Source organism: Aythya ferina (genome assembly GCF_964211825.1).
Source record: "Aythya ferina genome assembly, chromosome: 3".
NCBI classification, from domain to species: domain Eukaryota; kingdom Metazoa; phylum Chordata; class Aves; order Anseriformes; family Anatidae; genus Aythya; species Aythya ferina.
The window spans coordinates 56,679,779-56,692,576 of record NC_140298.1 but is presented as its reverse complement, the minus strand read 5'-3'; the positions used below and the strand labels follow the sequence as shown (position 1 = coordinate 56,692,576).

Sequence of the window (12,798 nt, the reverse complement as noted above, 5' to 3'; positions counted from 1 at the left end):
ACTAAAGCACATTGTGAACTTAATGAATAATGAAATACAGAGGAAAAAAAAAAAAAAACAAACACAGAAACCAAGCCCAAACAGGGCAAAGACAAAGTATTTAACGCTATGCATTCATTTTGTAATACATTAGACATAGACATTTTCTTTTTTAACCATTCAAAATGTTCCAAACATTCACCTCAATTTAATTAAGTATCAATTTAGTAAGTTTGTAGAAGCACAGAAGTCCTAGGAGGTACTTAGAGCACAAACAATTGCATACCTCTCAGTAAGTAAAAGCCACTAGTGATTGCACTGGAATTACTCTGTGTTAAAAGTGAAGCACAAACTGAACTATTTTACTAAGTGCAAACACAGTAACCAGAATTGAACAGAGCTTGCATATGGTATGCATTAAGGTATGTTTGCCTTCCTTAAATAGTGCTTCTCTTTCTCTTTTTTTGTTCCCATCGGCTGTTGGGAAAAAAAAAAAAAAAAAAAAAAAAAAAAAAAAAAAAAAAGTGTTTCATTACATAACCTTTACACAACCTTCTAAAGTTAATGAAGTTAACTGTTTTGTTTCTCTGACCTCAGTAGTCTCAGCCTGGATTGAGGGCCATAAGCAAATACAAGTCCCATTCATGGGACTTGACTTGCATAATGTAAAATTGTACCTCAGTGCTTTGGAGAAGAGAGGATAATTTTATGCTCTAAATCAATTTTTCCAAGCTATACCCTGCCATTGCATTCTACCAGTTGAAACACAGTAGGCATTGGCGTATGGAGCTATTCATGATCATCTTGTACAGTCTTAGAGGACGTCACTTAACCACATTTGCCCACATTATGTAATATTTATTCACATTTAAGATATAATCATGAGGGATTTGGTGGTAACATTTGCCATCAGGTGTTCAGCCCTGGGTTGGCTGTCTCCCAGGGAATAAGAGTAGAACAAGAATAGGCCAGGCCCGGGAAGGATGGAAGATTCCACAGCTGGTGCCTGCCTGGGAAGTGCCAAGAAAACATGAAATGTCCAACTGCTATATTTAGCTCCAAAGTATCTCTGTAGGATGATGAAATTGTACCGTACACCCCACCAAAGCCTTTGTTATCAGATATTAGATGCCCATCTTCTGTACTGAAAATAGAGATTATACAATTGCATAAAGAAAGTGAAATCTACAAAAACATTCTTAAATGCTTTATTGTAATTACATGCACAAACCAGGCAATTTTCTTTGAAGAAAAGAAGTATTTGGACACCTAATTAGTACTTATGGGCATATTTTTACCATTTTCAAGTATACCATAATCATTTCAAGTTCGTGCATGTGATGATCATAAATCCAAGTGTTTTTTGTTTGTTTGTTTGTTTGGCACCCTTTAGTGTCAATTTAAAATCTTCAGGTTTTGAAAGAACACAGCCTATAAATCTGTGGGTATAGGACAGGAGATAAAATATCTTCCGGCTAACAAAATATTGTCTGTGCTTACCCTGCAGTCTGGCTGCAATGTCCTATTGGGTGCAAAATTTCCATTTGGTTCGAAATCAAAACCTTTTAATGATTTCCATCTAAGCTAAAAAAGTAGAATAACCACACTGAGCTGGAGGTGAAGCAGCAATGTCAATAAAAGGGCTCTCTTCTCTCTCTTCTGATATCCCAGACATATGTACAGCAGATACAGGATGGGAAAACTATAATTAATTTTCTTATCTTTTAAATGAGGCATATGGATAGATGACAATAGGAAAACTCAGACATGATTTTTCGTTGCTTGTACTTCATAGTCTTTTGTTACTAGACTTTTGTATTTAAAATATATGTTTTATTTGCTTTTGTCATAGGTTTATTTATATTTGTATTCCATTGTGCCATGAAAGAAAATGTGCAGAAACAATGGAGGAGACATCTCTGTTGTGGCAGATTTCGACTGGCAGACAATTCAGGTAAAAACAAGTCACAGCTCCCCTCCTTATTTGCCGCAATAGGCTGGAAAGTCCAGGTGATCAGCCTGCTACACTATTTTTAATGTAATAAAATATAAGCCAGAGATGTGGAAAAATTGATTAATCATAGGCTATCACTTCACTTTAGCAATAGCAATTGCCAAGGGAATTTTCAGATATCACTTCATAAAAAGACTCAGATCTTCTCTCAGTTTTCTCCTGAAGGCAGCTGGTAAATTTTGTAGTGGTTTGGTGACACACATGGTTTTGGAAGGCCATTTGGAGCCTTAAAAATAAATAAATAAAGTAATTAATTAAAAAAAAAAAAATCTGTCATTCAAAAGCCAATCTTATGCTTTTTCTTCTGCTGACTAAATTATGTTGACTAAATTCTTCACTATTAGGTTAATGTAGGATTGATTAGGAGGTCTTTTGCCTTAGTCTTCCTTTAGCAGAAGCCTGATTAGGTTCCAGAAGTGATGTTCATCTTTATCTGTATGGCTGTAGAGTACTTCTACAATTGGTTTGGACACCTCAAAGTGGGTCACTGTATATAAACTCCTCTACCTTTGGACATCTCAGATGGCATTAGACTCCTGTGCTTAAGCAACTTGATTGTGCTTTGCTATATATATATTGGTTCTGGATCATGTAATTCTTGTTTGTATGATTCCTGCACAATGGCTGGGGTTCATCTCCACAGATGATGTAAAGTGGCATAAGCTCGTTGCTTACTGAGGTAAAACAGCCTATCCTGGATTATAGCTGTGCTCCAAATGCTTTTTTGTGCTTTCTGTCTTGGCATCCAAGGATTGCTTCAAGGTTGTAAGCAACTGCTTTGCAATCAAGAACTTTGCTTTGTCTTGTTCTGTTTTGTTTAGGAGATTTATTCTCATTGTAAGCTATGAAATATTTATGCTTTCACTTTACAGTAAGGAAATCTGACTCATGATTTCAGAGTTAAAACAAATTAGGAAAAACATATTCATCCTGAATGGGCATCCAAATTATTTCATATGTTCAGTTTCCATGTGGCTCATGCTCTAACTCCTGAACTGGAAAACACAGATGAATCAAATTATTTCCATATTTTATGGTGCTGTTGGTCAGCCTGTGGGAATGATAGAAACAAAAACTTAAAGGATTCAAATATGTCAGTGATAATGTGGTGTCATTACAGCAAGTGTTAACCAACCACTCACCACTGGCTGGTTTTATACTCTGTGAACCTGACACAGTCTGCAGGCAGAACAGTGAAGTATAAGCCAAATGTAATATTGCAATTTATCTGATTGAAGTGAACTTTAGGGCATGTTATGATCAAGCAAAGCAAGAAACAAACCAAAGCCTTGCAACACTGTCATATCTAGATCAGAACAACAGTAACCTATATCAATGATTTAGGGTAAAATCTTTGTCTTGATTTAAGACAAGGCTAAAGCAGCATATCTTTGGTTGGGATGTCTCATCCATTTTGTGTTTTTCACTGTAATACAGTGAATTTGAATGGTAACAGCAGTAAGACCACTGTGTGAAACTAACTGTGCCTACCCACAAGTATATGATACAATAGTTAAATAGATTTGTTCTGCACGATACCGGTATTGGTAAACATGTGATGAGATTTTCAATGTCAGTTTTCCTCAGTAAGTTTATTGGTCTTAATTATTTAATTTAGTTTTAGAAGTTATTCCAATATAAAAGCCTATTGTATTAATGATTCTGACAAAATTATTCAAATATGAACTACTGAATAACCTTTATCATTCATTGTTATTAATAGTGCAACAAAATGCTAAACAACAAGTGAAAATCTGCCTGTATGTGTTATCTACATCAGTAGATCAAATCCTCAAATGAACAGATTTTGTAAATGCTTCTGTTCCTAACTTTTCCTGTTGGAAATCCCTTTGGATTTCTTTGTTCAGGTGATGAACCTTTGGCATCCTTATGGTGCTACATATCTTCACTTCTCTTATGCTTCCTGGAAATATGAGTCTTACAGTTCTGCCATCCAACAAATTATTGTTGGAGTGTTAAAAGCAGGGCTGCCAATTTTAACTACTGATCATAGATAGTAACTGGAGTAAACAGCCAAGTTAATCAAGTTGTATTTAGTTTATTTCTTAAGAACCAAAGAGGTTGACAGAAAAAGGATAGGCCATTTGTGGTAAGCAGCATCAAGCAACACATCTGATACTTGAAATGTTCATAACTGAATAAATTAGTTCCTTAGTACAATTGCCAATAGTAATTTTTAATGTGATTTTTTTTTTTCAATCTTTTTTAGATTGGAGCAAGACAGCAACCAATATTATAAAGAAGAGTTCTGATAATCTTGGGAAATCCCTATCCTCTAGTTCCATTGGCTCCAATTCAACCTACTTAACATCCAAATCAAAATCTACAACAAACACTTATTGCAAACGAAGCAGCCATACAGGTGAGTTCTTGTACTGTAACCCAGTACATCTGTGAATATGTACTTTTGTGTTAAGGTACACTATACACTTCTACCCAAAGGTTAAAGTGGGGAAAAAAATAAAATTAAAAATTTAAAAAAAATATAGGTACAGGGTTTTTAATATACATGTTCCTGTTTAATAATCTTAACCTAATATCCAATGTATAGTTCTGATGTGGGTATGTTCCCATCCAAAACAACTAGGTGTGATGAAAGTTTTTTCAATAGCACTTTCACCTTTTCAAATAAAGGAAGGTAAGTTTTATTTTCCCTTTGTAAACATATAGTGACCAAAGCACAGAGCCATGATATTTGTTGCCCAAGGTAACGTGCAAGCTAGCAGCAGAGTTGGAAATAGGAATCATAGGAATTGGTCTTCCAAATCTAAGTCCTCACAGTTGATTGACTTAGCAAAACTGCTTCCATTTCACTCTAACACATTTATGGCTAGAGAGACAAACAGGAATTGCTTGGAAATTGATACTGTGGTCCCAGAGTATGTATTGTTTTTTTCCTTCTACAAATAGTATTCTGCATTTACTGTGTATCTATTTAGATGTTAGTGGTGTATGTAATAAAAGACATCATCAGTATTCCACTCATGCTGTAAAAATGTGCTTATTTTAAGAACAGTTTAAACAAATTCGAAAAGAGAGGAGATGGAACATTTTGCAAAACTGTTTGCTTATGTATCGGTTAATATTTCAGAAAGCCACTTAAATAGCTTATGAAGTATTGTTCAGATTTTTTGTTAGTGAGTTTTTGTTAACTCATGTTTTCATATCGTATAAAGTCTCATAACATTATCACAGAATCTTCTTCTAAATTATAGCAGGAATAAAATCTATATACATATTTAACCCAAAGAGATGGTTTTGCTTGTTTTAAAATACTTGTTGGAAGCTCTCTTTGGAATATGAATTTTATGAATTTACTGGAAGGCCCCAAAGTCTCATTTCTCATGTTGCAGTCCTGTTTCTTGTTGTGTAGGATACTTTCCAGGAAATACCTTCCTACTTTTATTGATGGTCATTTCCTGTTCCAGTTAGGCAAAAAACATTTTTTCTCTAGAATCCCCTACTATTAATTTAGTAGCAGCAGGTCACATTCCTTACCTTGGCCATTCCTGTAGATCTGTCTGGTATTACAGTGGAGGTGAGCATCATGCTCTTGCCACTGCAGAGCATTCACAGTTCTACCAACAGAGTTCTTTCTCATTGGTATTCATGGCAGGTCAATCTGGCCTTTGGCATTATGGCTAAAGATAAAAATATGCTTAAATGTTTTTATTGGACTCAGATGTTTTAATCAGTCTGATGACTGAAGCAACTTCATGCTGGAGTTTTTGCAAAGCAGTTTTGAAGCAAAACAAGGAAGCAGTTCCAGATAAGAAGAATTAAGTTAAAAGAAGCTTACAGTTAGGAACATGTTCATTTACTTTCTTCAAAAGTGGTGAGCTTAATCTCATGCAAAAATTATTTCCTAAAGGGGATTATAGTTGGTAATGTAATCATGGCTTGTAATATGATCGTTTAGTGGACATTAAGGGAATACCAGTTTTCTCACTTTCTCAATATTTGTTTAATTTTATTACATTCTACTCTGAACTCTTAAAATAATCATTTTATTGTGATACTCCAAAAGAATTTTTACTATAGGTAGGCTTTTAAATACTGACATATCTTCTCACAGTTTTGCAGTAATAGAAAAAAAAAGGTACACTGTTCTCATTTTTAATACAGCTAAACCTCTGAGTTTGATGTCTTAGCTAATTTACAGGTAAAGATTATAATAGCTACATGTCTTGGCAGCTCTTTTTAATATGGTTACAATGTGCTCCCTGGAATTGACACAGGCATTCATGTGTTTGTTAGATAATGTCTTCTAAGGCCCTTTCCTCATCAGTGGTGGAGCATTACAGGTAAAGTGAGAATTGCTTTTGTCAAATGCATGGTTCAAACAGGGTGGAGGGATACCATTTGCATGATGTCCTAATTGGCACAAAGGACTTTGCTAATCAGAAATGCTGCTTGTTTCTCACTATTGCATCTTGCGTCATTGATGCTGAATCAAAGGGTAAGCGTGCTTCAAACTCTGGGTGTCTGCACTCTGCATGGGGCATGAAGTGTTTGGAAAATGCCATTTTAGAAAACAGACCATGTCCTAACATTAATGCCTGTGTACTGTAGTCAGGGAAAGGTGGTTAAGCACTGAAGAATCGTATGTAAATCATATGTTAAAAAACAAAAACAATATAGTATAGTCCTAGAAAAAAAAAAAATGATAATAAAAAGAATAATTAAACAAGCTATTGGAGGAATTATAAACTAAAATATTTCTGGTCTATGGCCATTATAGAATTTAGAATGACTAGAAGCCATTGTTTTTTCATACCCAGTCACCCAAAACGAATGTAAATGACAAACTATAGGTGTCTGAAAGCTGTGCTGCAAACAGATATTTGAATTTGGAAAGCACCTGTTAGAACACTTGTGGTGAACAAAAGAAACCACTTCAGCATCTTGTTGCACTTCTGTCTGTGTAACTTATGCAAACTTGTTGTAGATAGTACTTAAATACCATATATAATATTTCAATGGATTAGAAGTTTTGATTAGTTCTGCACAAAATTTGGTGATACAACTCCTGTGTACTTCAGTGAGACAGGACTTTAACCCTGTACTTTGATTTGAAGCCCATTCAGAATAAAAAAAAAAAAAAAAAAGGTTTCAAAGTATTTACATAATTCCCATGCAAGCAAATTTCATGAGGATGTAGCAAGTGCTTAACAATGTAGTGATGTCTTGTGGGAAAAAAAAAAAAAAAAAAAAAAAAAAAAAAAAAAAAAAAAAGTGCTTATTTGCAAGGAATTTTCCCTAACCTTTCCCTAAAGACTAAGAAATAACTTTTCATCTTTTTAATAAGATATTCAATATGTAGAAACACTTCAAAATGTAATACTATTGGCTAGTAAATACATGCATTTGAAAGGCATACAGAACCCAGAATTTTGCTGTGGGACATGGAGTTATTTATTTGCTGCAATTCATGGACATTCTTGCGTGCTTTGAAAAAATCATTCTGATATGCCTGAACATGCCTGATTCTTTTTTCACAAGTGAAAATGTTTTGATTTCTTTCTCTGCAATCCATTTCTCCTTCATGCAACACATTTTATTGTAAGTCTCTTTTATGGCTTTATATCATGACTTCTGCAAGGGTGGGTTACTTTTCTGATTATTATTTATTAATAATTTATTTCTACAAGAAACAAGTTTTGTATGAGATCATATTTTAAATCATATGTTATTTTTAAACAATCCTTTACAAAGGAATTTTTGAGGGTGATTTTACTAAGCTGTAGTAAACAGCCATCAAAAATGACACATTGCTGCACAGGATCCTCCATCTTACTATCAGCTTGCGATGATCCAAGCCTTGCCTGGGTCAAGAGTTAACTCCAGCTGTACTCACTACAGTGGAAGAGATAAGAAAGCTCATTAAGACAATGTTCTTGACAAAATAAGATATAGGCTCTCTGTTTCTCATTGCTCACTACATGAGCTCTACCTACTGACTGTTCTCTGAACAGCAATTCTGTTAGCCTCTGAAGCAGACTTTTCCAGATGTACTGGGAATTGCCTTACTCCTTTCTCTTAAATCCAGCCTTGGCATACAGCACATGAATTATAAAAGAATGCTTTTTTTTTTTTTTTTTCTGCATCTTTTTATCCAACAATCAGAGTTGTTCAGTCTGTACTCTCCTCTCTTATGGTAAAGACAAAATTATGCTATGCAAGTGCAAAGTTTAGGCCAACTTGGGTTCTGGTTATCTGATTTAAAATGCAGGTCATATGTTACATTCCATGACTATTCCTGTGCTTATAACTTCTGAAATGATTAAATCCATTCACTGTCATTTTCCACTACTTTATTATGTGATGCTATTTACCAGATGTTATGGAGGTCACCTCCTTTACAGTTTTTTGTCAGATTCAAAGCATCAATACTAAATTAATATATTAAAGAACAGAAGTCAGCAGCACTTTAGGCAAAGCAACATTGGGGTAATTTTGAGAGAGAACTGAGAGGCCTGCACACAAAACCAGGTATTGGAAAAGAATTTAGACAAAGCAATGCCAAACAAACCAAAACAAAACAAAACAAAACAAAACAAAAAAAGTTGCTTGCTGACTTTCAGGGCAGTAATTTCATTCAGCAGTAGTGGCAATTGAAGGCATACCTATGTGGGAGTGACACACTTCTTAAACTATGGGTTTGTTTAAGAAGCCCTAACTTCATCTTGTTGCTTTTTCTTCTTCCTAGAGAATATTTTTATTGACAAACCGTCTTCAAAATTTGCCCAAGAGGATGGAGAACAGACATCCATCATCCCAGTCCATCAAGTTATCGACAAGGTCAAGGGATACTGCAATCCTCACTCTGACAACTTCTATAAAAATATCATCATGTCTGACACATTTAGTCATAGCACAAAGTTTTAGCTGGACTTCTGAATTTTTTGAACCAAATGAAGCCAAAAATCTGTCTGGAATTGAGAATACTGGATGTTTTACAATGTGACCTGCCTAGTATTTTTTCTCAGTTTATAATGTTATCCCATTAACAGCGTCCATTTGTGGAACAATTTTTCTACCTTTTTATTGTTGTAGAAAAAGACAATTTTCCACCAATACACAGAGCTGTTTTAAAATATATGCCAGCCAACATGATACCTGGACAGCTAATTGTAATCCTGTGTAAATATTTTTTTAAGACAGAAGAAGAGCCACAAGTATAACTCTAAATTATATAGTCTGGACAGAAGCAAGTCTTGACTCCTGGAGAAAATAGCAAACGTCATGCAGCACAGACAAGGCCTTACCAAACAGTCTACTGGTGTTCTATTTCTTTTGAAGAATATGGATTTTCCCTATAATACCTGTTAGATTCTTGCTTCTTGACTGTCCAGTGCTGCCTGGTTTTTGTTGTTGTTGGTGGTGGTGGTGGTTTGTTTTTGTAAATGAATAAAGCCCTAACACCAGTGTTAAATGGTTTTTTAAAACCATTTTTGACTGAATAGACCTAATCGTGCAAATCTTGCTTACCAAAACTGTATGTGCTGTAAATTTAGGCTATTTTGTAACAAAGTACATAGAAACATTTTTATTACCTAGACTTAGAAGAACCTGCAGGTTGCTAGTAACTTTTGCAAATTTTAAGCCTGTTGATATGTATGGAAACATACAGTGTTGGGTATCATTTGCACTGGTGCAGAACAAGTACATAGGTAAATCCAAAGTTTACACAAAGTTACGTTTCAAAGTTTATTGAACAGTATGTATGAAAAGAGGCATCTCCCATTGCAACACTTGTTTTAGAATGTCCGCACCAGTGTGTGCAGTCATGTTTAATGTTATTTTTTGCTAAACAAACAAAAGACATTCAACTATATATAGATATATACCTAGATCTCTCTCCACACATACTTTTATAATAATGCACACAATCAATATTACAGAGGAAATACTGTCTACTACAGACAATCTAAGAACGATGAGTGGAGCTAAAACTCAAATACAAGATTAATATTTTGTAAGCCCACATATTCATTCATCAGTTTCTGTATTTCAGATATGGTGTATGTATAGACACCTCCAACGTTAGCATAACCCGAACTACATTTACCAATAATAAATAAATAACATCTTTCTGGGCACATAACATTATCAGTATCAGTATCAGTTTCCTTCTTCTGCCCCCCATTGGTTGACTTGACTGAGGTTGTTGGAGGCACATAGTTTAAACAGTGTTCAGGCAACATGAAGGAATTTCACATAGCTATACTGTGTGCATCCCTACACTGAGTTCTGTGTGTACATACAACAGACAAGAGCATACAATGCTTACTTGTTTTAAGCTCTATAAATCTGTGATATGTTAGCTTGTGACCATGTCTGCCAAAAGTATGTGAAGATCCTTGCCAGCTCTTATAAAAACTTTTACTACACATGTCTATGAAAGCATGGGCCAAAACATCAATGGTGTTATCAAATAATGTGTTCAGAGGAGAATGTCTCCTAAAGGAATTTTTTTTTTTTTGAAAGAAAAATACTTCTTTTTTTTTTTTTTTACCAAGTACTTTTAGCCAAATATTTAATTAGCTATATTCAGAAGGTGATCAGAAAGTTATGCTGTGAGATTTTCAGTTGCCAAGCAGGTGGATGCTCAATGATTAGGGATGTGGATTTGTGCCTCTCTCTGCTCTTTGCACACACTTTTGTGTGCAGAGATCATTTAATGCTGTGACCGCACAAATGGAGTATATTCCCTGGCTGCAAACACCTCACAGGAGGAGTATTTCCTAACTGTATTCTGTCCAGAAACACTGTTGTTTTTACATGTACCTTAATGAAACCTCACTCTCCTAACTGCAAGTACTTACATGGTGGTATGAATGAAAGTCAAACTTTTTCACTTAAAATGTAATTATTAATAGTGATGAATGTTGTCTGATATCTTTACAGAGGGAAATAATGTAGGGAGAGATTATGTACAAGCATTTATTGGATTTATATATCATTCCACTTGCTTAACTACTGTAGATAATAGTGTTGTCATAGCAGCTTACTGTGAGATTTCTACCTGATTAAGGTGTTCAGAAGTGAAGAAAAGGAAAACCAAACATTCCTGAAAAAATGAGGAATAATAAAACATAATAGATTAGTAAAATATAAATAAATAAGTAAATAAATAAAAACACAGTATCCTGACTGAAGCAGAGCTGTAACCTGTCAGTTTAATGTACAGCTACCTATATTGTTGCTGAATTAAGATTTTTCTCTTTTTTTTTTACTACCATGTAGTAATCTTAAACTGTCTGTGTCAGTTAAATGCTCTTGAATACTCTCAGTTCTACCATGTAAAGCTTCTACTTTGTAGTTGACATGCTGTAACCTCTCTTGTATATACTTATTTATTTATGAGGTTAAATATGTCAAATATATTTAGCTCTATAATGATTGTTCTTGTTACTTTAAAGGTAAGCTTCTGTTTCATCATAAAAGAAGAGGGAATTCTTTTTTTTTCTTTTTCCAAACACCTTGTGAAACAATTTACTGTAGTTCTGTATGAGGAAACATGTCAACTTAATTTGTAATACTAGTCAGTGGAATATAGTGTAACTGTTTTGAAGAGGGACTAAAATGGAAAGAAACATTTTCAAGTAAACTTTCTTGATGTTAGTGTTCCAAACAATTAAAGTCTTTTAATAGTGAATCGTTGTTTTCTCTTTTTCTTTTTAAGTGTTTAATGGCAAAAATTACTCTGTGGAATTCTGGAAAATAATCTTCTGTTTATTAAGTATGTGAGGCAGGTACATGCCTAGCCAAAATGTTGGAAATAAATGTGCAAGACTAACTTCATTTTATCAGAGGAATTCATTTTGCAGAATATACTTTTCCTTTTTGTGATTAAATTGATGCGAGAGCCAGTGAATGATCAGAAAGTTATGCAAGTTAATTTATTTATGGTGAAAGTTATGTCATAGCAAGAAAGGAAAATCAAGGCAACAGACAATATGCTGGGTTAATATTTTAGAAGTAATACAAATGAATAATTGAAAACTCAGGAGTTATTTCTATTTATATGTTTCTTTCCAGCTGAATTTAGTCCTTCATTATCAATAACTGATTTAACTTGTAATCATACTTTGACTGATCACTGTTATAATATTGTAGTCAGCCAATCAATTAAATATTCACACCAATATATAAACATTAAATGTAACACACTAATGGCCTACTTTTGAATGTTTACCCTTGAAGAACATGGAAACCTGCTGAAATGTGTCAGATCTGCTCCCCTGTTCTTAAGGCTCATCTAAGAAAATGCATAGTATATGAAGATTGGGCAGTAATATTTATAGAAAGCAATGAAAACAAAACACATAATGTCAATGAGGATGCTGGTCATGCCTGTGGGCAATATGTTCTCGTGTGTGTGGACGGTGAACACTGCTCTTGGGCTTTGTACCTTGAATGGTGTAGGAGGACCCTCTGAGCCCAGGCTTTTTCAAGTGGGATCTTGGCAGATGCCAAACCTGTAAGGAGTGATTTGCAGCATTTGGGGGTGGATTTCTTTTTCTCCTCATTTCATCACTTTTTAAATATCAAGAAAAATTTTATTTTAATCCTCTACCATTAACAGCTTCCTAATGTAACCCATTGAGTTACATAAAATGCCACTTCGTTTTGTTCTTTTTGAAAGGCTGATCTATAATCAGACACATCTATGTAACTACAAGGATATCTACCAAGTTACAGGGCATCAGTCTGTCATTCTTGGAGTGGTTTCAAAGATTTTTTATATGTTTAGTATATATAGAGATATCTAACCAATA

The 12,798-nt window shown here is 34.4% G+C and overlaps 1 protein-coding gene across 4 annotated transcripts in view; it reads left to right on the top strand.

Annotated features, from left to right (window-relative positions):
- The window catches only part of ADGRG6 (adhesion G protein-coupled receptor G6), a 112,629-nt gene extending 100,436 nt beyond the window's left edge, over nt 1–12,193 (top strand). For 3 of the 4 annotated variants that reach the window (XM_084515873.1, XM_084515872.1, XM_084515875.1), the window contains 3 exons: nt 1,832–1,933; nt 4,224–4,376; nt 8,724–12,193. In XM_084515873.1, coding sequence (XP_084371999.1) covers nt 1,832–1,933; nt 4,224–4,376; nt 8,724–8,902 — 434 coding nt within the window. In that variant the 3' untranslated portion in view covers nt 8,903–12,193. Of the gene's footprint in view, nt 1–1,831; nt 1,934–4,223; nt 4,377–6,271; nt 6,319–8,723 lie in introns of all 4 variants that reach the window. The other variant, XM_084515874.1, reaches the window with a different exon arrangement.
- The last annotated feature ends 605 nt before the right edge of the window (nt 12,194–12,798 follow it).